At 43.0% G+C, this 27,246-nt stretch overlaps 1 protein-coding gene across 9 annotated transcripts in view; it reads left to right on the top strand.

The window, feature by feature from the left end:
• The window catches only part of ppfia4 (PTPRF interacting protein alpha 4), a 461,362-nt gene that overhangs the window by 142,007 nt on the left and 292,109 nt on the right, over positions 1-27,246 (top strand). Inside the window, exon 1 of one of the 9 annotated variants that reach the window (XM_078420657.1) lies at positions 21,371-21,496. The exons of the other annotated variants lie outside the window; for them this stretch is intronic. Within the exon in view, the coding sequence (XP_078276783.1) occupies positions 21,416-21,496 (81 nt within the window). The 5' untranslated portion in view covers positions 21,371-21,415. Of the gene's footprint in view, positions 1-21,370; positions 21,497-27,246 lie in introns of those variants that run through there. 9 annotated transcript variants of the gene reach the window in all.

The following is a 27,246-nucleotide window of genomic DNA, read 5'->3' on the forward strand; positions in this document are numbered from 1 at the left end:
ACTCAGTTATGCCTATTTTATTTCCTCCTAATTAGCCACGTCCCCATTTAAACTATTATATTACCTTTACACCATGCCCCCTGATCTTGTTCAGATCTGATCTTGCTCACAGCGTCAAAGACCCAGGCTCGATCCTGCCCTTGGGAGCTGTCTGTGTGCAGTTTGCACGTTCTTCCTGTGACAGTGTGGGTTTCCTCCGGGTGCTCCGGTTTCATCCCACATCCCAAAGACGTGCGAGTTTGTGGGTTAATCGGCCTCTGGAAATTCCCCCGAGTGTATAGGGAGAGGATAAGAAAGTGGAACTAGTGCAGATGGGTCTGCTGGTACTCAGTGGGCCGAAGGGCCTTTTTCTATGCTGTATCTTTAAATAATAGCAAATATATGTCCTACATGTGGCACATTATGGAGTGCAGTCTGGAAGTCCAAATACACAAAATCGACTGAAAATCTGAAATAAAAATGGAAAATGCTGGAGGCATTCAGCAGTTATGGAAGCATCTGCAGAAAGAGGAAGAGGAAATGGTTTGAGTAAAAAAAGCTGTTGATTAATCCACAAAGATCGATCAACCAGATGGCCTTATCAACAATTTATCACCACAACGTCCTGAGCCTCAGAGATATTCTCCCTGCCCTAAGCAATCCTCACCCACACTCTCTACAACTAAAACCGTAACTTGATTAATCTCTTTTAGGTCTTCACCCTGAACTCCATTAACATTATAAAAGCAGGGAAATCTGACTGATATTTTGAGTGCACGATGGCATAATTTGATTGAGATCATTTTTATAAAGCCCTTTTTAGCTCTGGAGACTTTAGTATAGTCTGGATTTTAAATCCAGCAGGCATTTCATGATTGATTTTAAATAATTTACCAGTTTACAAATTAAATAAAAATATAATTATTAAAAGAGTACAAATCTACCATCTGAATTGCTAAAATATAGACTTTAATACGAGTTTTTATTTTGTTGCAATATCTATCTCACTTTCGGGGGTTGCACGATCAAATCAAGTGAAAGTTGTTCATTTCATTGCTTCACCAATGTACCCAATCAGCTTTGTACCACAATGTGTAGGAAGGCAGTGTAAATGCTAGTTTATACTGAAGTCGGAGAGAGGAGGAGAAACCTCTTCAAATTAGTTTAGTTTATTGGTTTATAGCTCACGTGTACCTAGGTACAGTGAAAAGCTTTTGTTGCGTGCTAACCAGTCAGCGGAAAGACAATATATGATTACATTCGAACTATTCACAGTGTACAGATACATGGTAAAGGAATAAGGTTTAGGTCAAGATAACGCCAGTAAAGTCCGATCAAAGATGGTCTCCAATGACGTAGATAGCAGTTCAGGTCTGCTGTCTAATTGTAGTAGGATGGTTCAATTGCCTGATAACAGCTGGGAAGAAACTGTTCCTGAATCTGGAGTTGTACAGTTTCACACTTCTATACCTTTTGCCCGATGGGAGAGGGGAGAAGAGGGAGCGGCCAGGGTGCGACTCGTCCTTGATTATGCTGCTGGCCTTGCCGAGGCAGCGTGAGGTATAAATGGAGCCAATGGGAGGTTGGTTTGTGTGATGGTCTGGGCTGTGTCCATAATTCGCTGCAATTTCTTGCGGTCTTGGATGGAGCTGTTCCCAAACCAAGCTGTGATGCATCCCGATAAAGTGCTTTCTATGGCGCATCTGTAGACGTTGGTGAGAGTTGTTGAAGACATGCCAAACTTCCTAGGATTTCTTAGGAAGTCGAGGGAGAGGCGTGGATGTGCTGGAGTTGGCGTGAGGAAGAGGACTTCAAAGTAGATCCATCTCCAAAAATGAAAAAAATCAAAAGCATCTCCATAGATGCTGCCTGACCCATGGAGTTACTCCAGCCTTGTGTCTATCTTCAGCTTTGAGCCAGGGTGGGATAGGTTTAGCTTTATTGTTGTCACGTGCACTGAGGTACAGCGAAGCGTTTCGTTTTGCATGCTATCCAATCAGATCAGATAATACTGTGCATAAATACAATCAAGTCAAACTCAAGTAGAATAGGTAGAGCAAAGGGGAAGATACAGAGTGCAGAATATACTTCTCCGCATTGTAGCGCATCAGTTCCATGGACAAAATTTAATGTCCGCAATAGTGTAGAGGTGAATCGGACAATATCCTGGCTTATGGAAGGACCGTTCAAAGCCGTTCATGATGTGGGTATGGATTGATTCAGGATAACTGATTTAATTTATTCACTACTATGACACATCCCCTTGTCATCCTACTTTCATTCCACCCCATTCCCCACATCACTCTCCTGTTTAAATCCATTATTCCACCCAGGCTTGACTCAGGAGCCTCAAACTGTAATCCACAAACCAAACCTGGGATCTTCATGTAATTAATGTACAGGTGTCAGAGGTTATGGGGAGAAGGCAGGAGAATGGGTTTAGGAGGGAGAGATAGATCAGCCATGATTGAATGGAGGAGTAGACTTGATGGGCCAAATGGCCTAATTCTACTCCTATTCCTTTTGACCTATTGCTGTGAATATCCTTGAGGGATAACAGTTACCCAAAGCTCTGTTGCAAATTACCTGCTGAGCTGGTCAATTAGTTTGTAGACTCTGACATGAGTTTCAATGAAGGAAGATATATTAAAGAAGGTGTGCAGGGCAAATCGTTTTTACACAGAGGGGTAGTGAGTGCCTTGAACGTGCTGCTGGAGATGTTGGTTGAGGCAGAGTCAATAGTGGCATTGAGGAGGCTTTTGGATAGGCATATGGATATGCCAGGAATGGAGGGATATGGATTATGCACAGATTGAAGAGTGATGGTCTTGGCCTCATGTTTGGCATGGACATTGTGGGTTGAAGGGCCAATTCTCATGCTCTACTGTTCTATGTCCTAGGGGGATTGGGTATTAATATGGCTACAAATCCATGCACACTATCCACCAACAGAGGACTTTGCTGCCAGACTCCTTCCAGCACGTGTTACCAACAGAGCATTCAGAGCATAATACTTCTAAAGCCTCTGGTCTTAATATTCAAGGCAATCCCCTCCTGGCCATAAATTAAGGATTTTGTTGTTAACTGCTCACTGACTGCTGTTTGCTATTTCATTATCAACCCAAATCTGTTCCATCTAATCAAGCCATGCAGAATCAAATCCTCAGAGGGCAACTGGGCAACAGGTGGACAGCAAGATGGCAGCTGGTTGCCTGTGATGTCTGATGAGGGTTTTATATACTTAGGCCGCACGAGGAGGGGAAACATGTCCTGCCACCCACACATCGTTGATGGAAACTCTGGGCCAATGTCGCAATAAGCAAACTTCAGCAATGGGTAAAGTGGACGAACAGGCTAATGCTCTTCCCATGGTACCAAGGTGGCTTCACTTAAAAGATACTGCATTGACTGCAAAGTGCTTTAAAGCTTTTGAGATTGGAAAGGCACTCAATACTTTTTTTTTTGATGTACATAATAACAGTTGTTCAAGTTAAGGAAGCCATGCCCAAATAAAACATGTATTAATCCCCCTCCAAGGCATTTAGTGGAATGAACATGCCAGGAGATCGCAGACAGCTGCAAAGATAATAGGTTTGTGATAGTAGGGAATTTCAACTTTCCCAATATAGACTAGGAATGCCATCGTGCCGAGGTGCATAGATGGGATGGAATTTGTCAAATTTGTTCAGGAAAGTTTCCTTAGACAGTGTGTTGAGGGACCTACAAGGAGAGAGGGCAAAGCTTGATCTACTTTAGTTCAGTTTAGTTTATTGTCATGTGACCCGAGGTACAGTGAAAAGCTTTTGTTGAGTGCTATCCAGTCAGCAGAAAGACAAAGCATGATTACAATGGAGCCATTTACTATGTATAATAGATACATGATTAGGGAATAACGTTTGATGCAAGGTAAAGCCAGCAAAGTCCGATCAAGGATAGTCCGAGAGTCACCAATGAGGTAGATAGTAGTTCAGCACTGCTTTAAGGGAATCAAGCAGAGAAAGGGACAGGGTTATTGTTTCTGGCCAGAGATTTTTCGTTAAAGCTGTTCTGATGAAGGATTTTAACCTGAAATGCTAACTCTTTCTTCCCATATATTCTAGCTGACCTGCTGAGCGTTTGTGGGCTTTCCTCTTTTTGTAAGAAGCAAATTCATCAGTGGTCATGAAGTTCCACTTCCCAGCATCGTTTCTGCACATTAACGCACACCTTGCATGCGCTTGAAGTGTTCAACATAGTTGGAACATGTTGTATATCGAAGTGACTTTAGACATGCATTAACAAAATGCAACATTAGTATATGGAGTCTGAAAATGGTTGCAGTCAATGAAGGAATCTCAAAATAATTCAGTGGAATGACTGAAATACTGGTTTAATGACGTTTATTGTTGAAGTTCTCTTTGAAATGAAGACTTGGCATTTTTTTGTGCAATAGAATGACAGCTATCAAGTGGGTTACTGACGGAATTAGAAACAGTTAAAAGTTAAAAGTTGAGGACTCACTCACAAAGTGCCGCTGTATTTATAGAGCTGCTGATTCGTTCCTCCACTTATCACAATAAATGTAACCTTTATACGGCATATTAAAAATATTCACTTTACCTGGCATCTGAGAAGCAAAGGTCTGTCAGCTGCTAAACTGTGCTACGTGCCAGTAACATCAAGGTTGTAGTTCGTTTTAAAGATAGATTAGACATTGAGATCTGATTTGAATCTCTGACTGGTGCTGGAGAGAGTCTCCTGCATTTATAACTGGCTGATGATTGCATCAGCAAAAATGTGATGACTGTTTTGATTTATTTTGTTGAAGATGATTGAAGCCTTTCCCCATTGTCTCCTTCTGTCTCAAAATATTCCCAGAAACCTGCTGTACTTTCACTTTGCACTGCTTTTGAAGGCTGAGGCTTCAGCTAACAACGACTTAAGCTGTAGCATTACGTCCAATATCTTTCCACCTCTCATTCCTCTGTCGAGGAAATCCGTAACAACTACTTCCAAGCAAGCCTTTGGTTATGCCCTTCTCATGCCGAATGCCATTTGAGTGATTCTCAAAGGTACATGTAATATTTTATCGCAAGGGAAATGTAAGGACATAGGAGTTTTGAAATGACATGTTTTCTCCTACAGCTTGGAAACAGGCTCTTTGGCCCACCGAGTCCATGTCAACCATCGATCCCTTGTTCAGAATAGTTCTATGTTATCCCACTTTATCATCTATTCCTCGTACATTAGGGGCAAGGATCACAGAGGCTGATTAACCCACAGACTCCCCACAGACAGCACCCGTGGTCAGGATCGAACCTGGGTCTCTATGAGGCAACATCTCTACCAGCTGCACCACTGCGTCACCCTAATGTGATGCATGAACATGCAAGTAAAGGAAGGTCTTGGGGCTAAGATGAAAACCTTAAGCAGGAATTGCTAAAAAATGCAGCAGTAATAAGAATGAATGTTCTGAGAAATAGATCGCCACCAGTATTGATTATTCCAAGAAGGGTGAGATCACAGAGACTCCTCTTATGTTGTTTGGAATATCAAATATCTTGGAGCTGGTCTAAAGTAATAAAACACGGGATATTCTCAGTATACCTCCTGGTAATTAGAATCATAAATTGTGATCAGTAAAAGTAGGAGTATCCTACTACAAGAGTTGTAAAGTGTTGGAATTGCTGTGCTTCAATTAATCATGCATTGTACAGGGCATTGGTGAGACCACACCTGGAGTATTGCGTACAGTTTTGGTCTCCTAATCTGAGGAAATACATTCTTGCCATAGAGGGAGTACAGAGAAGGTTCACCAGATTAATTCCTGGGATGGCAGGACTTTCATATGAAGAAAGACTGGACAGACTCGGCTTGTACTCGCTGGAATTTAGAAGATTGAGGGGGGATCTTATCGAACCTTACAAAATTCTTAAGGGGTTGGACAGGCTAGATGCAGGAAGATTGTTCCCGATGTTGGGGAAGTCCAGAACAAGGGGTCACAGTTTAAGGATAAGGGGGGTCTTTTAGGACCGAGATGAGAACGTTTTTTTTCACACAGAGAGTGGTGAATCTGTGGAATTCTCCGCCACAGAGGGTAGTTGAGGCCAGTTCATTGGCTATATTTAAGAGGGAGTTAGATGGGGCCCTTGTGGCTAAAGGGATCAGGGGGTATGGAGAGAAGGCAGGTACAGGATACTGAGTTGGATGATCAGCCATGATCATATTAAATGGCGGTGCAGGCTCGAAGGGCCGAATGGCCTACTCCTGCACCTATTTTCTATGTTTCTATGTTTCTATGCCACACTTTGCATAATTCTGGTCTCCTTATCAAAAGGAAGAAATATGTTTAGATTCACTTGACTAGTTCTTAGGTCAGTGGAACTGTCATATGAGGAGACCTTGAATTGGTTGAGCTATTTTTCTAGAGCTAAGGAATGCCTAAAATACTCAGTGAACTCAACAAGAAGGACGGAAGGATAAGAAGGAGAAGGGTGGACTCAATAACACGCTTGGGAAGAGAGTATGGCCAGAATGATGAGTGTCTTTGATATTTGATGTCCTTGTGGCCCTTCATAAATAAAGTCACAACATTTGCCATCCTCCAGTCTTCCGGTTTCTCAACCGTGGCTAACAAAGGTATAGGAATCTCTGCCAGGACTCCTGCAATAAGTTCATAAGCTCTCGGAGCAGAATTCAGCTCTTCAGATCTACACCATTCAATCATGACTAATCTATCTTTTCGTTTCAACCCCATTACCCAGCCTTTTTCCCATAATCCCTGACACCCATACTAATCAAGAATCTATCAATCTTTGCCTTAAAAATATCTATTGACTTGGCCTCTACAGATGTCTGTGGCCATGAATTCCACAGGTACACCACCCTCTGAGTAAAGAAATTCTTCCTCATTTCTAAAGGTACGTCCTTTTATTCTGAGGCTAAGGCCTCTGGTCCTAGACGCTGCCACTAGTGGAAACATCCTCTCCACATTTACTCTATCCAGGCAATCTCCTCCCAACATCTACAATACATGTGGTTAAGCCCCAGTGATTTGACCACCTTTACGCGCCTCAAGTCCGCCAACGCCTCCTGTTTCATAATCACTGTTCTCTTCCCTGAACTCTCCGGTTTCCATACTGTGTCAAAACGTTGTCCTAGACACCCCTCAAAAATTCCACCCCTGCCGAACCTTCAACACTGAGGCAGTTCCTAGTTAATATTGGGGAAATTGAAATCCCCCAGTACATTAGCTTTACCTTTATGGCACCTCTCTGATGTCTACCCACGTATCTGTTCCTCTATCTCCTGTTGACTGCTGGGTGGTCTGAAGTCTCTGCTCAGTGAAACATATATATTCAGACACAGACACACACACTAAAGATTAATAGTGCAATACCTCCTCCCCTTTTACTTCCCCATCTGTCTAGTCTGATAATTCTGTACCTGGGACATTGAATTGCCAGTCTTGGCCATCCTTCTGCCATCTCTCATTGATGCAACAGTATCGTGGACCCTGTGTTAATTAAAGTTTTGAGTTCATCTATTTTACGAGATATTGTGTATTGGTCAAGTCAAGTTAAGTAAATTTTATTTGTATAGCACATTTAAAAACAACCCACGTTGACCAAAGTGCTGCACATCTGATTAGGAAAAAAAAAAAAGAAACATACAGTGGCTAGTAAACCCTTGGATGTTTTTTTTACGATCGTCAAAGCTGTTCTTAAATATTAGTCATGGTTTAGAAACTATTCACAGCTCAAGTCTGCAGGCGTCAGGCGGCCTCAGCTGTTGTCTAATGTTTGTATCTTGTTAAATGCCAAACAGTGTCAGAACTTCAAAGAAGATTTTGTGCTCTACAATGTCGGGGCATTGGAGAAAGTCACGGGTAAAATGGTGGTTAGCAAAGTTGCAAGTCACGGAATTAATAACCACATTTATTAAAGAGTGAAGAAAAGGATAGGTGACGTTTTGTGTCAAGTCAAGTCAAGTTTATTTGTCACATACATATACAAGATGTGCAGTGAAATGAAAGTGGCAACACCTGCGGATTGTGCTAAACTACAAAACAGAATCAAAAAAAAAAATGTAACACAAAAAATAAATTAATACAGTAAATTAAATTAGTCCCTGGTGATATGAGAGTTAACAGTCCTGCTGGCCTGTGGGAAGAAACTCTGTCTCATCCTCTCTGTTTTCACAGCGTGACCGCGGAGGCGTTTGCCTGACTGTAGCAGCTGGAACAGTCCGTTGCTGGGGTGGTAGGGGTCCCCCATAATGTTGCTGGCTCTGGATCTGCACCTCCTGATGTATAGGTCCTGCAGGGGGGCGAGTATAGTTCCCATGGTGCGTTCAGCCGAACGCACTACTCTCCGCAGAGCCTTCCTGTCCTGGGCAGAGCTGTTCCCAAACCAGATTGTGATTGTCAAGACCATTCTATAGTCTGACAGTAGGCGGGGGGGGGGGGGGGGGGGGGGGGGTGGTGAAGAACTGGAGGCGAGAAAAGACCAGGAGCAATCATGGCCAGCCACAAATGACCTCAGGCAGGGAGGTGCCCTGATAAGGCCCATTGTTGGCAGGGAAGGTGTGATTTCAAGAGGGATAAGTGTGGTGAACTGTGGGACTGGTTACATGACTATGGTGCAGGAAAGGGGCTCTTTATTTGGCTCTTTTATCCAAGTCTGCACTACGAGTCAGGACATGGTGGGAAACCAGGGAAGGAACTGTCACCCCCTGGCAGAGATAGTTGTATCATCGACAACTGGTGAGGTGCAGAGAACACCAGAGGGTGCCTATCTCTTCAGAATAAGGGTCCCACACCAAACACGCCTATCCATGTCCTTCAGAGATAGTGCCTGACCACTGAGTTACTCCAGCACTTTGTGTTTTGCTCAGGCTTTCAGCATCTGCAGTTCCCTTTCAGCTTTAATTTCTCAAGTCTGAAGTATTGTCCTGGTTTGTTCATGAATTTAGGTTGTTAAACAAACCACAAATTGTTCAGCAAGATTATTGGAGAGAAAACACTGAGAATAACAGAAAAGGTGATCGACATTTTACTTAATAACCGTGATTATGTGACACAAGATTTACAAGACTGATGCGACTTTAACATCTCCTGCTGGCAAGCAGATTTTAACTCGTGAAGATTGGTGGAGGCCTTTAAATGGAGCATTCTCTCTGTTCCGTTTGTTTACAAGACTGCACCTTTTTGATTTATTGACTGACTCTGTCATAGTTATTTATTCTTTACCAGTTATACTCTTGTGCGCTAAGCTTTATGACCAGTCAGGTTTTGTTGCCTCATCTAAGTTATAGATTGCTAAATAGCACAACAGCAATATGTACCAAATCACATGACATTTATTGTCAATCTGTTCTCCCCGCAGCTTTACAATTAGTCTTCTGATATTTTTTCCAATATATCCAAATTGAGAAATAAATCGCTGTGCATTGCTTTCAATTTTGCAGTGTTTGGAGCTACTTACTGGGAGAATAATTACATACATCTAAAAAGACTTCTTGATAATGTTGGACTGCTTATTCCTTCTGTTCATTTCTAAACATATTGCGACATTGTTTATAAGGTGTGCTGTAAAGTAATTCCAACATCTTCTTGAACATTTGTAGGATGTTGCAGTACTGTTGGTACCAGCAATATTTTGCACAAGATTTAAGAGGACATTACCAGGACTTGAGGGCCTGAGCTATGGGGAAGCAGGCTAGAACTCTATTCCTTGGAGCGCTGGAGGATGAGGGGTGATCTTATATCAGTGCACAAAATCATGAGAGGAATAGATCGGGTAGACACACAGAGTCGCTTGCCCAGAGTAGTGGAATCGAGAATCAGAGACATAAGTTTAATGTAAGGTGGGGGTGGGGAATATTTAATAGGAACCTGAGGGGTAACATTTTCGCACAGAAGGTAGTGGGTATATGAAATGAACTGCCAGAAGAGGTAGTTAAGGCAGGTAGTATCACAATGTTTCAGAAATATTTGGACAAGTACATGGATAGGACAGGTTTAGAGGGATATGGGCTAGACGCAGGCAGGTGGGACTAATGTAGAAGGGATATGTTTTGGTCAGTGTGGGCAAGTTGGGCCAAAGGTCCTGTTTCCAAACTGTATGACTCTATGACTCTAATTGGAAGTGGGCCTTGAAAAACTCCTTTGGTTTTTCAACTGGAGCTGATTTCCATCAGCCCTGGCGTAACTCCTTTGTCTAGATGTGTAGAGTTTATTCCTGAGTCTCGCTGACTTTGTTTTGTGACTGTTCCTTGATGCCACACCTGATCAAACGCTCTGAAGAAGAAATCCTGACCTGAAACGTTACCCATCCATTTTGTTCTTTTATTGAACCTTTGTTGCACTTCATTCCTTTCTTGCGTAGGAGAAAGGAAGATTATATGTACAGTTGTGATCCCCACACTCCAGGAAGTATGTGGCAGCATATAACAGAATAGAGACCCACCAGGTTATTGTCTGGATAGTTATAAGGAGAGATTGAAGAGGATGGGTTTAATCTCGACTGGAGCGCAGGTGATGTTATAGAGGTTCGCAAAATTATGTGGCACAGACAGGGAATCCTTTCCCCAGGATAAGGGAACTAGAGGGCACAGGTTTAAGTTGAAAGAAGAGAAATTTAAAGGAGATTTGAGGGGTAGGTTTTTTTACGCAGGAAGTGATGATTATTTGGAACAAACTGCCAGAGGAGGTAGTAGCATCAGTTATCGTCACAACATTTAAATCAGGCCAGGTACCTTGATGAGAATGAAGTAGAGGGATACAATCCTAATGTGGCCAAATGGGATTAATGAAGATAGATATCACGAGATGGGCCGTAAGGGCCTGTTTCTATGCTCTGTGGTCTCTTCAAAATGTGGACCAGTTGACGTGATTTTTATATTGAATCATTCCTGAGTGAACAATCTATTTTTGAAGACAGGTGTCTGAAGAAGTGTCCCAACAGGAAACGGAGTCTGAAGAAGAGTCCCGACCCAAAACGTCACCTGTCCACGTTCTCCAGGGATGCTGCCTGACCTGCCGAGTTACTCCAGCACATTGAGTCTTTTCTTGTAAACCAGCATCTTCAATTCCATGTTTTGCCATTCAAGTGCTGACTTCCAGTCACACGGAATGAAACTAGAAGATGTGTGTAACTGAGCATGTGGTGGAGATAATAGGCACAAAATGCTCAGTAACTCAGCGGGATAGGCAGCATCTCTGGAGAGAAGGAATGGGTGACGTTTCAGGTGGAGACCATTCCTTCTCTCCAGAGGTGCTGCCTGTCTCGCTGAGTTACTCCAGCATTTTGTGTCTATCTTCGATTTAACCCAGCAGCTCCTCCCTACACATGTGGCGAAGGGTGGAAATGCTGTACCAGTTGAGCTTTAAGCTTCATCTACTGAAGTTCACTCGTTTGAAGAGAAGCTTTTCATTTTTTCAGACAGTTAAACTCCAGACTGCTTAACCCTCAGCAATTTCTCTATTCATCACATATAGTCCATGGAATTCATCCTGGACTCTCAATGTGGAGGAAGAAAACCTCTGAGCTGTTCTGGCCTGACCATATTTTTGTAATGGTGAACGCAAGCCTGTAAATGCTAATACAAATAATTTGAGGCACTTGATCATCAGCAAGCAGACTTGATTAGGATATCTACTCCTTTTGGTAAGCACCTTTAAGCTATATTGATAACTATTGATCAATTATGTCTGATTGCCACTTGAACACTATAAATTAAACTAAAAACCTGAGGACCAAGATGTGTTCATAATATTAACTGCACCATATTGTAATGACATGTCAGGCATAGGCATTATTAACAGTGTAGGAGGGAACTGCAGATGCTGCTTTACACCGAAGATAGACACAAAGTACCGGAGTAACTCAGTGGGTCAGGCAGCATCCCTGGAGAAAAGGAATAAGTGATGTTTCTGGTCGAGACCGATAACAGTTATGGTCTTTCCCCTTATTGAGCTTTGGCACTGTAGAGAGATTATATTTGTTCAGTACTTGCTGGTTATGTACCAACCGAGGGTTGTTTTAACCACTCCTTCAGCCCCAAGTTGTGAAAATCTCTTCCAAATCTGCTCCCGGTTAAGATCCTTCTCAAAATTCACCTTTCTGACCACACTGCCTTGATTAGGTATTACCTAAACTAATACCTTGAAAATAGAAACATAGTAACTCAGTGGGACAGGCAGCATCTCTGGAGAAAAGGAACGGGTGATATTTCGGGTTGAGAAAAATAGGTGCAGAAGTAGGCCATTCGGCCCTTCGAGTCAGCACCGCCATTCAATATAATCATGGCTGATCATCTAAAATCAGTACCCTGTTCTTGCATTTTCCCCATATCCCTTGATTCCTTTAGCTCTAAGAGCTAAATCTAACTTTCTCTTGAAAACATTCAGTGAATTGGCCTCCACTGCCTTCTGTGGCAAGAATTCCACAGATTCACAACTCTCTGGGTCAAGAAGTTTTTCCTCATCTCAGTCCTACCCCTTATTCTTAAACTGTGTCCCCTGGTTCTGGACTCCCCCAACATCGGGAACATTATTCCTGCACGGTAGCGCAGCGGTAGAGTTGCTGCTTTACAGCGAATGCAGCGCCGGAGACTCAGGTTCAATCCTGACTACGGGTGCTGCACTGTACGGAGTTTGTACGTTCTCCCCGTGACCTGCGTGGGTTTTCTCCGAGATCTTCGGTTTCCTCCCACACTCCAAAGACGTGCAGGTATGTAGGTTAATTGGCTGGGTAAATGTAAAAATTGTCCCTAGTGGGTGTAGGATAGTGTTAATGTACGGGGATCGCTGGGCGGCACGGACTTGGAGGGCCGAAAAGGCCTGTTTCCGGCTGTATATATATGATATGATATGATATGATCTCGCCTGTCCAATCCTCTAAAATTTTATATGTTCCTATAAGATCCCCTCTCATCCTTCTAAATTCCAGTGAATACCCAGTTGATCCATTCTTTCATCATATGTCAGTCCCGCCATCCCGGGAATTAACCTGATGAACCTATGCTGCACTCCCTCAATATCAATAATGTCCTTCCTCAAATTAGGAGACCAAAATTGCACACAATACTCCAAGTGCGGTCTCACCAGGGCCCTGTACAACTGCAGTAGGACCTCCTTGCTCCTAAACTCAAATCCTCCTTGAAAATCAAAAACAAACATGCAAATACAGGAAATCTAAAATGATAACCTAATACCTTTGCTGTGTTCTTATTTATGTTTGTTTACATTGACTTGGGGTACATTTTACATTGGCTCTTTGCATCCTGGACTGTTGCCCTGTATAATGTTTCTTTAGTTTAGGGATGCAGAGCAGAAACAGACCTTTCGGCCCACTGAGTCCATGCCGACCAGCGATCCCTGCATGCCAACACTATCCTACAAGCACTGCGGACAATTTACAATTTATAGACGCCAATTAACCTACAAACATGTACATCTTTGGAGTGTGGGAGAAAATCGGAGAACCCAGAGAAAACACTCAGAGGTCACGAGGAATACGTGCAAACTCTGTACATACAGCCCCCATAGTCACGATTGAACTATGGTCTCTGGTGCTGTCAGTCCGCAACTCTACCGCTGCGCCACCACCCAGCACTGTCTTGGCAGAGGTAGAGAACCCACACAAGTCATGGGTGTTGGCTCGTGCTGTATCTATGGCATCCTTCCCATCCTCTAGCACTGTCTACTCCAACTGTGTAATAAATGAATGCCTCAAGAGTCTTGTGTTCACATAGTGTGGCCTGTGGTGCACACCAGGAACTACGTTACTCCAAGCTTGAGCATATTTGATCCTACTTCCAACAGGAGACAAGCTGACCCTCTTGGCTATTTCAGTCGCAGAAGTGTAAAGAACATAATATCCCATCAAGGTGTGATTGGTATGGAAGGGGAAGGGAAAGCTGACCCCAACTGAGTCTTCAAGACAAAATGGTCAAAGCATAGTTTTGTCCTCGCCAGCACTGTATTCTCTTGGAGATGTAAAGGCCTCGTGGCAATAGTCACAATCCAAACTCTAGACTTTAGAGATACAGCGTAGAAACAGGCCTTTTGGCCCACCGAGTTCGTGCTTACCAGCGATCACCCCTTGCACTAGCACTATCCAACATACTAGGGACAATTTACAATTTTATCTAAGCCAATTACTGACAAACCTGCACGTCTTTGGAGTGTGGGAGGAAACCGGAGCACCCAGAGAAAACTCACGCGGTCGCAGGGAGAACGTACAAACTGCGTACAGACAGCACCCATTGTCAGGATCGAACCTGGGTCTCTGGCATTGTCAGGCAGCAACTCTACCGGTGCACCACTGTGCCAGACACTGGCAATTATATCGCTATCTAAGTGAGGGACTAGAAGGATGCCTGATCCACACTACAACAACAACAACTACCATCCAGTATCTTATCCACATTGTGATGTCTCTTAACATTGCCCCAAAATAAGGAAGGGAATAGAAATGCTGCCACAGAAAAAAACAAGAAATTAGATCTTGCAAATAATGCTCGCAACCAACCTAATGACTTTCAACATTAAGCCCAGAATGTCCGTTTGCAGGATTTTCAGTGAAATCCATTATAATTTTGCATCAGTAAAATACGCACTGGGATTCTCAACTAGAAAACATGTAGACCAGTTAGAATCAGAATCAGAATCAGAATCAGAATAGCCTTTATTGTCATCCAAAAAAACAAGTCTTTTGGACGAAATTCCGTTACCCACAGTCCAACAATAAGAGCAATAAAAATAAGCAATAACACACACAATCACAAACCAACGCAAAACAAAAAAAAGAAACATCCGTCACAGTGAGTCTACTCCAGTCCCTCCTCACTGTGATGGAAGGCCAGAATGTCTTTTCTCTTCCCCTGCCGTCTTCTCCCGCGGTCAGGCTGTTGAAGTTGCCACGTTCCAGGCCGCGCCGGACGGTGAAAGGTCCGCAGCGGGCCGACCCAAACCCCGCGATTTGAGTCATTAGATGAGAAAGGCTGGAGATGAACAATTTAGCTCAAAGATAGACACAAAAGGCTGGAATAACTCAGCGGGACAGGCAGCATCTCTGGAGAGAAGGAATGGGTGATGTTTCGGGTTGAGACCCTTCTTCAGACTGGTTAGTTCTTGGCAACCCCATGCCGGGTCCTTCTTTGTTCTCGGCAGCCCCATGCTGGGTCCCTCTTTGTTCTCAGTGGCACGTCCGCCAGGTTGTTCCCAGCAGCTCACCGGTCGCTCGGCTCCACAGCGCATCCCGGGAATCTTCTGCAGCCGCACAGTGCATCCCGGGAGTCTTCTGCCGGGCTTAATAAACCAAAATTGGATGTGCATAGCGTTAATTGGTACCTCAGCAGATCTGTCACAATTATATAAGAAAATAACTGCAGATGCTGGTACAAATCAAAGGTGTTTATTCACAAAAAGCTGGAGTAACTCAGCAGGTCAGGCAGCATCTCAGGAGAGAAGGAAAGGGTGGCGTTTCGGGTCAATTATATGTTTTGTTTTCTTGCTGATTTTCTTCATGCCACCACTGTGCCCTCTCTCCTTGCATCGCCGGCCCCCAGCTTCTGAATCCTGCCAACACATCTGAAACCGTACCCGTGAGCTGAGAACTTTCCCACTGACACAAATAGATGTTGCAATTGGACCAGGGAGGTTATTTTGGATGCATCCCAAAGAATCTGGATACAGTCAACCAAGGTTTTCTCTCCATGCTAACTCTCACCCTCTCTGGAATAAGACAAAACCAAGCATGAGAAAACACTGGAAATACTTTCTCCAGAGATGCTGCCTGACCCGCTGGGTTACTCCAGCACTTTGTGTTTATCTTCGGTATATACCAGCATCTGCACTTCCTTTCTACCCATTCGGACAATTTAGGTTTTGCTCCGTTGGCCGTAAGAGTGAACTTTTGATAGCAACGGTTTAACTTTGTGACCCAGCAGATGGCAAAAGTTTATGCTTCTCTGTGCATTTTGCAAGAACTATGTAATTGTTTTAATCCTGAATTCAGTGGCACCACGTGATGTTGTAAGAGTCTGCTGGTCCAAAGCCAAGGCTTCTGTTCAGCTCCATCTGCCATGCGAGATTGAGTGGTTTTATTTGACAATGTAACATTTTTTCTTACTGGCTGTTTCTGATTTCCCTCCCTTTTCTCCCTTTGTAAGTACTTCCTCACGCCTTCCCAATGGAGCATAGTTTTTTTTGGCTTATGCTGCCTGTCCCGCTGAGTTACTCTGGCATTTTGTGACCCATTCCTTCTATCCAGAGATGCTGCCTGTTCCGCTGTGCTACTCCAGCATTATATGTCTATCTTCGATATAAACCAGCATCTGCAGTTCCTTCCCACTCCTTTGATAACTAGCCCTGCTGACACAGGAAGCAGGGGTGTCCCGAACTGCAGATGCTGGTTTACACTGAAGATAGACACAAAATGCTGGAGTAACTCAGTGGGACAGGCAGCATCTCTGGAGAGAAGGAATGGGTGACGTTCCGTAATGACAATTTCGTAATGTTTAATTTGGTTACAATATTGCACGGTTTCTAAGTTAAGAAAAAAAACGTCTTTCTTTGGTGATAGTGATAGCATATGGGCTTAAGTACATATGGCAAAAGATGGACAAACTAAAGATGAGGATCTCTGCAACTTGTCAAAACACACCCACAACTCCAGGCTGCATCACTGCACGCCGACAACAGACAAGATCCTGGACAATGTGGATCACTTTCCATATCATAGAACACTGAACAGTACGGCACAAGGACAGGCCCTTTGGCCCACAATGTCTTGTGCCAAACACGATGCTCAAACCTTTTTTGATCTACCTGTGCACAATCCATATCTCCCCATTCCCTGCCGACCCATATGCCTATCCCAAAGCCCCTTAAATGCCATTATCTGCCACAACCACCAACCCAGGCACTCAAAACCCTCTGCCCTATGTGTAAAAAAAAAACATGCCCTGCACATCTCCTTTAAGTTTTACCCCTCTCACCTGAGAAGCCATTTCTCAGCAAAGGCATTGATGACAGCATTCACCATGGCTGAAACAAGTGCCAGAATAGCCTTTGAACAACTGGTTAAAGCAGCATTATCATATCATATATATACAGCCGGAAACAGGCCTTTTCGGCCCACCAAGTCCGTGCCGCCCAGCGATCCCCGTACATTAACACTATCCTACACCCACTAGGGACAATTTTTACATTTACCCAGCCAATTAACCTACATACCTGTACGTCTTTGGAGTGTGGGAGGAAACCGAAGATCTCGGAGAAAACCCACGCAGGTCACGGGGAGAACGTACAAACTCCTTACAGTGCAGCACCCGTAGTCAGGATCGAACCTGAGTCTCCGGCGCTGCATTCGCTGTAAAGCAGCAACTCTACCGCTGCGCTACCGTGCCGCCGTAGATCAATACCTCAAAAACGCAGGAGTAAGTTCATGGTCCGCGGATTGCAGTGCTCCCTCACCTCCTGTACACTTTGGAGACATGGACAATTGACAATGTGCAGCACACTTGCTGTCTCAACAAATTCCTCCCATTCCATTTGCGGAAGGAGGAAACATTGTCAGCATGTTCTGCCAGGATGGCGTTCACATTCACACGCCCAACCAGCTCTCTTGGCTGGGCAATAAGAGGCAGATGCCTAACATCAGACTTACAAAACAAACACATGATTCTGAGACGTGTAGGAAGGAACTGCTGGTTTAAACCGAAGATAGACACAAAAAGCTGGATTTCTCTAACTTGAAGTAACCCTTGCATCCCCTCTCTCTCCATCCTTCTCCCACCCAAGTCGTACCAGCTCTTGTTGAGTCCCATTGTCTATACTCAGTGTGTGTAAATGTACCACCCTCACCAATTTATGGGAACTCTTGGTGCATAACCCACTGCAAATAAATAAGGAACATCTAAGAAGGCACCAAGCACCCACCCCACCCCAAAGCACGCACACTACGAGCGACAAATTTACCGTCTCTTTTGTACTAACTAATGCACCCATGTCTGGTAGGATAGCAAACGCAAATTTCTCACTGTATCTCGGCGCATGTTACAATACAATCCAATACCAATGTCATATGTTTAACTTGCTGGCTGATCTCTGGCCATCTGAAGTACCTCACGTTCGAGGTGGTGCCTTATTCAATTCCAATGGCCTGCATCCAGTACAGAAATCTCTAACACAAGAGCTTGGGGAGAAATTTCAAAGATGCTCATGATTATGGATTTGACCCAGCAAGTCCAGAGAGGTAGTTCAAACCACGTGGTGTCTTGTGATCACCTGGATGCAACTATACCGGGTGCTAAAGCTAATGAAACAAAAATCAGACAGGCAAACGTTCAAAAACATTTGATTTTTAATGTTTCATGGGAAAAGGCTTCTAAATGGACATTAAAGCCACAACTGGAGTGCATATCAGGGGCATGACTTTGTATAATCACAGGTGGCAACCCCAAGTATAGCTCAGCTTGAGGTGATTACAACTGCAGATATCAATTGATGAGTACAAAATATGTGCAATATTATAGTATTATAGGTAATTATATATTTTTAGAGAAATATGCTGCCTGTCCCGCTGAGTTACTCGAGCATTTTGTGTCTATCTTGGAGACAGATTTTAGGCAATTTGTAAGATAACTGGAGGTGACAATGAGCAAACAAATTACGGGGAGTAATTCTCATCCAAAATGCACTGCCTAATATGGGGGGCTTTGATGAAATGCAACAAATGTGTGAATAGTAGGAATGTGCAGGGCCGGGCGAAAGAGCTAAATAGTACTAGTTCGAGCAAAGGTACTGTAGCTCTTTCAAAGAACCAACACAGGTCTGATGTGCTGAATGGCTTTTTCAATCTGTTAATGGGTGAATGAATAGCAGTCATTGATATCTCTCGAGACCACAATTGGCCTTTAAATACATGCTAGTTAAAGAAACAAAAAAACATTCATCGCTAGCTTTTATGAATTATAGAGTCGTAGAGATATGCAGTTGAACTAGCAGCTTCCATTAAAGTAAATAAAGGAAATGTGTCGACCAATTTGTGTTAATCTGTTCCGGAAGATGCTGGATAGATGGAACTTCAGTGATGCTGCCTGACCTGCTGAGTTACTCCAGCACTTTGTGTCTTTTTGCTTAAAGTCTCGAGATCATTTGTTTTTAGCTATTGATGACAAAGTTTTGTTTTGGATAATAGGCGTAACAATGTTGGGGGACTCCAGAACCAGGGGCCACAGTCTAAGAATAAAGGGGAGGCCACTTAAAACTGAGGTGAGAAATAACTTTTTCACCCAGAGAGTTGTGAATTTGTGGAATTCTCTGCCACAGAGGGCAGTGGAGGCCAATTCACTGGATGAATTTAAAAGAGAGTTAGATAGAACTCTAGGAGCCAGTGCAATCACGGGATATGGGGAGAAGGCAGGCAGAGGTTACTGATTGTGGATGATCAGCCATGATCACAATGAATGGCGATGCTGGCTCAGAGGGCCGAATGGCCTCTTCCATTTTCTATGTTTCTATGTTTCTACCCATATCCTCTTCAGAATCATGAAATGGGATCCGTTGGGTTCACGTGAGGAAGCAGAGTGGGCCTTTATTTCTCATTTTACCTGAAGAATTGCCCCATGACAGGCAAGTATTCTCACAGTATAAGAATATCAATTTAACATTTTTGTGTTTGAGTCTCTGGAGTTGGTGTTGAGCTTGGAACCCACAAATTCGGCAGCAAAAGGGTTAGTCTGAGTTTCTATCTGGCACACAGTTATATTGCCATTAACTTGGAGCACAGCTGTCAGTGAAATGGTTAAATTACAACACATTCCCCCTGCCTAGTAGCAGATGGAGAATTTTACAGCATACATTTAATGGAGAGCAAGACTAAAGTAGAATGATTTGTTTTTAAAATGCAGCTAAAAATTGAAACACAGATGAAAGGAAATTTAGTATTCAATTTTAGATCTGTCATTGTACATTACTGTACAATGACTGTCCGGTCATTGTTTTGAACTAAGATGTTTCTGTTAGTCGTTATTCTATCTCTCTATGACATTCTGAACGTGCAAATATTGATAAAATTCCAATTGAGTCCCATAAAAGGCTGTTCATTGTTTCTCAGAAAGAAGCGTTTGGTTCTACCGTTTGTCAGAGTAGTTATTTGCCTCTGCTGCACATTTAGTGACTGTTTGTGGGTTTGAGTAGAGGCAAATTGGGCCCAGCATAACTAATTCCGGGTCCACGACTACTGCGGACCCAAGTCATGCCTGACCCACATTTTATTGCTGAGGTGAACAATAGTGGCTGGGTTGAAAGAATCCTGGCTCAGCAGGAACACTGAAAGAATCACCACCACATTCTCCCCTCATCCTTGGGAGAAGAGGTTTTCCTTTACCGCTAAATTTATAAGCAAACTTTCCAGAAGTCTCGAGGAGGGAAGTAAAAGCTCAAAAGCTGCAAGGATGCATCAGTCATTGTCTATGTCTGCGGTAATCTTGTGCTATTTTTTTGCTTGTGGATGTGCGTAGGATTTTAAATCTCATCATACAAGATCCTTCTCGGCACGATAAAGCACAAAGCTGCTTCAGTACTTTGGTCGTTAAATGAGCATTTGTTGAAAGAGTAAATCATCTCTTGTGAGTTGCTTGTTCAATGGTTTTTTTTATGCACTTGATTTAGTGCAGTGTTTGTACTTTTAGTATTGGAAGTTCCTGTGTAATGCGGACAGTGTTGTTATTGTGACACGGCAACAGTGCCTTCAGAATGATGGAAACCTGCTTTCTCGGCGAAGCCTTTGAACCTTTAAAGCTGCGATCCAAAGTGCAACAAGCGGAGCGATGTGTTTCACTGCCAATATAATCCTATAAAATCCACTACATAATGGGAGCAGTTAACCACAGAGAGCTATCCGATTAATTTTGAAATCAACAGCTATACAACATATCCTGGGTTTAATTAGAGGCCTGATAATCGGGACTAAAGTGGTATCGATGATCTGAGTACCATCTGACACTGCTTGCCTGCACCCACGTTGGTTTTTGGTCTGTTTGCCTTCTGACAGGAGGGTGTAATCAGTCACCTGGCTGTTATAAAGGTTTGTGATTATCAGTGGGAGCAGATGGGCAGTTCCTATACACTCTGACTGCTTCACTGTGACATGCTCTCTCCCGATCTCTGTCCCAGCTATAATTTCCTCATGTTTTACATCAGCCGTCCATTCAGTGAGGAACTGTTTTTACCGCGACAAGGCAGCTTATTGGCTGGCTCCAGCTAAAGCTAACCCACGCTTGTGGGAGTTCAGATTTCCCTTGATTATCCAGCTCCAAGTTGGAGAATACAGTGCACTTTCTGTGAGATCCACCCCCCCCCCCCCCGTGTTAGAGGGAGAAGGAATTAAGCTTTGCAAATCCCTGCCGTGTGTGGATTTGTTGATTGCTGTGCTGCCCAAGTATGATTTTTTGCGACATGAACTCGGGGTCTAACTCTATAAAGATTCAGCTGCAGAATGGAATCCGCTTCAGCACATATCAGGTAAATCACTGTTTCTCCTTCAGCAGCATGTTTATGAAGAGGTTTTAGTGGAGAGAACGTATCAAACAAAGTGCTTTGTTAGAGAAGCTTGGTTGTGGATTTCATGATACTGCAGACTTGCTTGGCAAAGATATGAAAATAGCACCGAGCAGTTTTATTTTAATCTCAGGAATTCTAATCAGCTGGGTTCCATACACAAGGCTATTTAAAAGGGCAGCTTTTCATTATTTTACAACATGAGGAATCATTGTCGCAGAGGCAGCTTTGTACTTGTGCAAGAGATTTTGTAATGCAGATTGTCATGCAACGGATTCATATTCATTCAGTGTCGGACTTCAACTAGTGAGTGTGGTACTAAACCCATCAGAACTCTGCTATTAGGAATTTCATGAATAAAAATGAATAATTAAAACTCAAATTCCTGTGCTGTAAATAAAAGCACAGAGGAACTATTACATATCTACGCCCACAAAAGGGAATTGTTCTGCAGTTTTAACATTCTTCATCAGCAATATTTTTGACACAAAGTTTAATGGACTCGTTTGATAATTGTGGATTGATAATAAAATGACATATTTGTGGGCTAGTTATTTAGATATGGTACTCAGAAGAATCACAGATTATTTGACAGCTGAGATACTTTAATTTTCCTCATTTGATTCAAACCAGTGACTTTGGTTCTGCTCATTTTGCTCAATTGATTTTTTCTTTATCTGTTTTATTTTTACAAAGGCTTCCTCTATCTATGCATTTTGTTCTCTGACGTCTCCATGTAAACCCTCCTGTGAGTGTGAGTGTGAGTGTGAGTGTGAGTGTGAGTGTGAGAGTGTGTGAGAGTGTGTGTGTGTGTGTGTGTGTGTGTGTGTGTGTGTGTGTGTGTGTGTGTGTGTGTGTGTGTGTGTGTGTGTGTGTGTGTGTGTGTGAGAGTGTGTGTGTGTGTGTGTGAGTGTGTGTGTGTGTGTGAGAGTGTGTGTGAGTGTTCAGAGGAGAGGTTCTGGAGCCCCTGCAGTTCACTATTGAAGTGGATTTGGTGGCAGTGTTGCTGCAGCACTGATTTTCAGAGCAAGGGTGCTTCTATTTTCACTTAAGAGCATGCCTAAACTAAGAATCATCCCCACATTGCGAGAACAAATTTATTCTTGGAACTATCTTGCAGATGAGATTAGCATAAATGTTCTCATCAAGTTTGGTTTTCACGATCCGACCAGATCAAATGAGAGTTGAGTCACGGAATTATAGACATTGAAATACTTATTTATGACATGGTGCTTAATTTATAAAGAAAACTTGTTGATGATCAAAATGGACTATTGAAACAGGTCATGGTGGGAGCTGAATGAGGTATTATTATTGCTGAATTTGTTGACACAGCAGTGATGGTACAGGATAGGTGTCCTGTAAAATTATTAAACTCTGAATTCAGCTGTGCTTATTCCCAAGGGTGCAATCATGATCTTGAGCCATTTATTCCAATGGATTCTTGTAACCCCTGATGCACTCTGAATGGCAAACACATTTGCTATGTTTTTTGGGACAGTAATAGGTTGCAAGGTTGTTATGGGACAAACATGACAATTGGATTTTTATTTATTTAGTTTAGAGATACAGCGCAGAAACAGGCCCTTAGCCCAGCGATTCCCCGTACACTAGCACTTTCCTACACACCAGGGGCAATTTAACAATTTTTACTGAAGCCGAATTAACCTACAAACCTGTATGCCTTTGGAGTGTGTGAGGAAACTGGAGCACCCGGGGAAAACTCACACGGTCACTGAGAACGTACAAACTCCGTACAGACAGCACCCGTGGTGAGGATCGAACCGAGGTCTCTGGCGCTGTGAGGCAGCAAGTCTACCGTTGTGTCACAGTGCCACTGTTGTCTTTACCCTTTGTCTGAAGCCTGTTGCTGGGATTAGACTGCAGAAGTACAGCAGTTAGAGAGGGAAGCTGCAGTCAATTGAATAGAGTATGGTTTTGTAGCATACTAGACTGATGCAAGGACCATTTCCCTGAAAAAAAATAGTTGTAACCATTGCAAAGATTGTGACTGGTTTCTTTAAAAAAATCAAAATTAGTCAATCAAGTAGAATTTATATAATCTTTGATATGTAACAATCCAATATGTTTTCAAGAATATGTGTGCGTGAGTAACACATTTGATCAAGAGGCATAGTTAATTTATTGCGCCATCTTTTCAGTTAGATTTTATTAAATATTTCAGTATTAATATCAAAGCCAATAAAATATAATTAATAGTGGGAGTCATTACTGTAAGAGTAGTTTATTGTGTGTGATGGAGATCTGGGTAAAAAGGATTGAGCCAAAACGATAGTTTAACAATTCAAGTTGATGCTAATCTATGTGATTTGGAGGCCTTTTGCAGAATGAATTTTGTGGAGAATTCCCAGTGATCATGAATCTTAGCAGCATTACACATGAGATGTGACTCATCTGCAATAGATTTTTGATTCCTTTGGAGCAAATACCTGCCGCTCCAGTGTTGTCATTCAGACAGTCTGTTTTTTGCTGATATTTTTTACCTTAATTTCATGACTCATTGAAAAAAAAAATAGAGACATGTAGAAAGAAGTTTGATTGTTGATTGATCACATTGACATTTTCACTGGCAGTGGGGATGGGGGGGGGGGGGGGGTGAGGGGTGGGGGGAGGGGAATGCAAAGGTCATGCTTAATTCCATTGAAAATAACATGGGTCTCTGAAGATTAAGGTTAAAGTTTATCAACCATTCTGGAAATAAAACACAATAATGGAACCAAATTTGGACCAGAAGACCTCACTTGGTTTGATGTGGTCATGACGTCCATCTAGCCACCCTGGACCTCAATAATGGTACCCCTCAGGGTTGTGTATGCTCAAGCTCTACTCCCTCCATGTGTGACTGTGCGGCCAAGTGCAGGACCATCTTGATCTTTAACTTCTCCGAAGATCCCACTGTTGTCAGCTGAACCTATGACAAAGGTAGGACACAGTACAGGAAAGAGATCAAAAACCTGTTGTCATGGAGTCAGGACAATATCTTCATCCTTAATGCCACCAAGGCAAAAGAGTTGTTCATTGACTTAAGCAAGTGAGGAGGTGAATACAGCCTTATCCCCATCAAAGATAGACACAAAATCCTAGAGTAACTCAGGAGGTCAGGCAGCAACTCTAGAGAAAGTGGATAGGTGACGATTCGGGTCAGGACCCTTCTTCAGACCTCATTAACATTGCTGCTGTAAAGATGGTCGGCAGTTGCAAAGTCCGAGGTATCCATATCACCAGCCACCTAATCTCATTCACACTGATGAGGTGATCAAGAAAGTATATCAGTGTAATACTTTCTGAGAAGATTTCACATGTTCACAAAGTGTCTTTCTGCCGTTGCGCTACAAACGTATTCTGATGGGTTGTATCTCAACCTGGTGTGGAACTGCTCTGCTTTTGATTGCCTGATCCTGCAGTGAGTAGTGAACACACGCCAATACAACACAGGCTGATCCCTGCCCTCCAGTCAGTCCATCTTCGTGGTGCCTTGTATCAGGAAGGCTAGAACTATCGTCAAGGATGCCTGTCCCCTTGGCAATTCCATTCTCTCTCTTTTTCCCCGGAGAAGTAGGTAAAAGAGCTTGACAGCTCCGACGTGCAGAATTAAGACCAGCTTTATCCCCATAGAATCATGGAAAATAGGTGCATAGGCCATTTGGCCCTTCAAGCCAGCACCGCCATTCAATATGATCATGGCTGGTCATCCTACATCAGGACCTTTTTCCTGCTTTCTCCCCATATCCCTTGATTCCGTTAACCCGAAGAGCTTTTTCTAACTCTCTTGAAAACATCCAGCTAATTGGCCTCCACTGCCTTCTGTGGCAGAGAATTCCACAGTTTCCTCATCTCAGCCCTAAATGGCCTACCCCTTATTCTTAAACTGTGACCCCTGGCTCTGGACTCCCCCAACATGGGGAACATTTTTCCTGCATCTAGCCTGTCCAATCCCTTAAGAATTTTATATGTTTCTATAAGATCCCCTCTCATCCTTATAAATTCCAATGAATATTGTAATTTAATAATTTATTCCTCTACTCGGATTTTGCACGACAATCTTTGCACCTTTCTGCTGGTTTGCAGTGTTTACTCTTGTGAGCTTTGCTTGAAAATTGAATTTCATTGCTCCTTGTTGTATATGACAACAAACCAATCTAATCTAAATCCAAGGTCTAAATTGAAATGGTGTTTCTTTACACATCTCTCAACTTGCAATGTTTGTGGTGGAATGTCTATGCACACAATACACTTGGGCTTTTCCTGTTTCTGTCAAATTGCAATTGCAGCGATGGATGATAACGCCATGAGAAAGTAAAACAGTCTTTTTTCTAATCCATTGTTTTTATTGATACTATGATGTCAAGGCAATCGAGTTTATTGCCAGTTTAAGTACGGTGAGGTACAGGTACAATGAAAATCTTGTGCGCTGCAGCATCACAGGCACTCTCGAAAACATGCTGATGCAATAAAAAATCACACATAAATTCTACAATGAAAAATATATAAGTAGAAAAAAACAGTGAACGGTAGTCTGAGAGATGGTCGGTGGTGTTCTATTGCTGAAGTAGGGGTTGTGCAAATCAGTTCAGGATGTAATAGGATGCTGCCTGTCCCGCTGAGTTATTCCAGGATTTTGTGTCTATCTTCAGTGTAAAGCAGCATCTGCAGTTCCTTCCTACACAGTAGGAAATAGTAGCTGTTCCTGAACCTGGTGGTGTGGGACTTCAGGCTTCTGTACCTCCAGCCTGACAGTAGCAGTGAGAATAAGGCATGGCCTGGATGGTAGAGATCCTTAGTGAAAGATGCCGTCGTATTGAGGCAGCATCTCATGTAACTGCTTTTGATGTTGGGCAGGCTATTCCCATGCAATAAACTGGAGACATGTTGGGTGCTTGACTAATGCAGCTTAAGGAGCAGCAAACATAATTTACTTAGGAAACCGTCCATTCAAAAAGCAGTGGAAACAAAGTATAGCAGCTTCTCCTCTTGAGGTAGGACAATTACCCAGAAAATGAAGCAGTGAAAGTTTCATATAAATTAACTGACAACTTCATTCTGTCATTTATAGCCATGCTGGAATGACAAGTGATTTACAAAATCATCTTGTTTAGAGATATAGATGCAGAAACAGGCTGCACTGAGTCCGTGCCGAGCTGCGATCACTGATCACGAGCACCATCCTACGCACTCGGGACAATTTACAATTTTTAGCGAAGCCAATTAACTGACAAACCTGTATATCTTTGGAGTGTTGGAGGAAACCGGAGCACCTGGGGAAAACCCATGTGGTCACGGGGAGAACGTACAAACTCCGTACAGACAGCACCCATAGTCGGGATCGAACCCGGGTCTCTGGCACTGTAAGGCAGGAGGTAGTTGAGCCAGGTACTATAACAACATTTAAAGGACACTTTGACTGGTACTTGGATAAAAAATGTTTAGAGGTATATGGTCCGGTGGGACGAGCATAGATCGGTCATTTTGGTCGGCATGGGCAAGTTGGGGCAAGTTGGGCCAAAGGGCCTGTTTGGATGCTGTATGTCTGACTTCCCTCCACAGGTGCTGCTTGACCTGCTGAGTTCCTGCAGCATTTTTATTCAAGTTTCCAGCATCTGTAGTCTCTCGTGTGTTAACGTTTCGTTAACTTTTTTTTAAAAGTTCCACAGCATCATCATAAATTTCATGTGAGCTCAATAAGTTTAAAGGGA

This window comes from Rhinoraja longicauda, chromosome 24 (genome assembly GCF_053455715.1).
Source record: "Rhinoraja longicauda isolate Sanriku21f chromosome 24, sRhiLon1.1, whole genome shotgun sequence".
Taxonomy (NCBI): domain Eukaryota; kingdom Metazoa; phylum Chordata; class Chondrichthyes; order Rajiformes; family Arhynchobatidae; genus Rhinoraja; species Rhinoraja longicauda.